The sequence below is a fragment of the Guillardia theta genome, assembly GCF_000315625.1.
Source record: "Guillardia theta CCMP2712 unplaced genomic scaffold GUITHscaffold_117, whole genome shotgun sequence".
In the NCBI taxonomy this organism is placed as follows: Eukaryota; class Cryptophyceae; order Pyrenomonadales; family Geminigeraceae; genus Guillardia; species Guillardia theta.
The window spans coordinates 91,239-92,354 of NW_005434557.1; the positions used below are offsets into that span (position 1 = coordinate 91,239).

The window sequence follows — 1,116 nt, forward strand, 5'->3', positions numbered from 1 at the left end:
ACATAATGATTTCATGCGCAGGTGTATCAGTGGAATCCGAACAGCCTGGGGATCGTCTTTGTCTGCCTGTTCACTCCGTTCCATTGTTACCTCTTTCTTCTTGGCATTCCAGATGAATCGCTGCTGATGTCATATGTGGTTTGGGCGACTGGATATGGCTACATGCTGTTACTTTTGGCGTACCTCTTTACCCAAAGAGAGAAAATCTTGTCGAACATAAACAACGCTTCTTATCGCCACCAGGTGGAAGAATACAACACAGCTTGGAACGCTAGGAGACAACAAGAGACTGTGGTGAGTTGTTATGATCTGCACTGACACGAAGTCGATATATGATGAGTGTGTAGGAGTACGACGATTTCTTGAACACGCTGAATGTTATGCGATGATGTCAGGTATGAATGAAACATGAATAAATGTGATACAGCCGCATTCGGATTCGGATTCAACTTTTAATCACGCTTGCCGATGTCACAGGCAATGAAGCAATTATCACTTGATCTTTGCGACTGTTACATGCAAAGAAATCACATTTCATCTTGGAGCGGGCTGCCGCAGTGGCGGCTGGCAGCGGAGGAGGAGGAGGAGGAGGCGACGTTTCTTGTCTTGGCTATGAGGAGGACTCCTCCCGTCCCGACGTCAAGTCTATGGCAGGGCGAAGCCTTCCAAGGGCCCTCCTTTCTCATCTCTGACGTCAGGACGTCAGCGTCTTCGTCATTGTCTTCCGCTTCCATGCTGCTCTTGTTCCTCTCGTCGTCTGTCGCACTTGTCAGCGCGAGCATGAGTTTGAGGCTGACGGTACCTCGAGCATGTGGAGGAGCTACCTCTTCTTTCAACCTCGGGCTCTCATCAACGTCTTTCTCTTCGTCTCCGCCAACACTCGACAGAGACGCTGACAGCAACGACTTCACGTCTCCGCTGCACCCTGGCTGCCAGTGCGACCTGCGAGTTTCTCTGGGTAAGGAACCATCACAGCATGGCTTCAAAGGTGAGGGTCTGGTGAAAAGACGGCATCGGCAGAAGGAGGGAGGAGGGAGAGGAGGGAGGAGGGAGGGAGGGAGGAGAGGGAGGAGGAGGGAGGGACGGGAAGGGAGGGAGGGAGGGAGGGAGGAGGGA

At 52.1% G+C, this 1,116-nt stretch overlaps 1 protein-coding gene across 1 annotated transcript in view; it reads right to left on the reverse strand.

The window, feature by feature from the left end:
• GUITHDRAFT_117881 (hypothetical protein) overlaps window positions 1-1,116 on the reverse strand; it is a gene marked incomplete at both ends in the record, with an annotated part of 4,034 nt that overhangs the window by 1,012 nt on the left and 1,906 nt on the right. Inside the window, 2 exons of the mRNA XM_005822889.1 lie at window positions 694-757; window positions 803-954. Coding sequence (XP_005822946.1) covers window positions 694-757; window positions 803-954 — 216 coding nt within the window. The remainder of the gene's footprint in view (window positions 1-693; window positions 758-802; window positions 955-1,116) is intronic.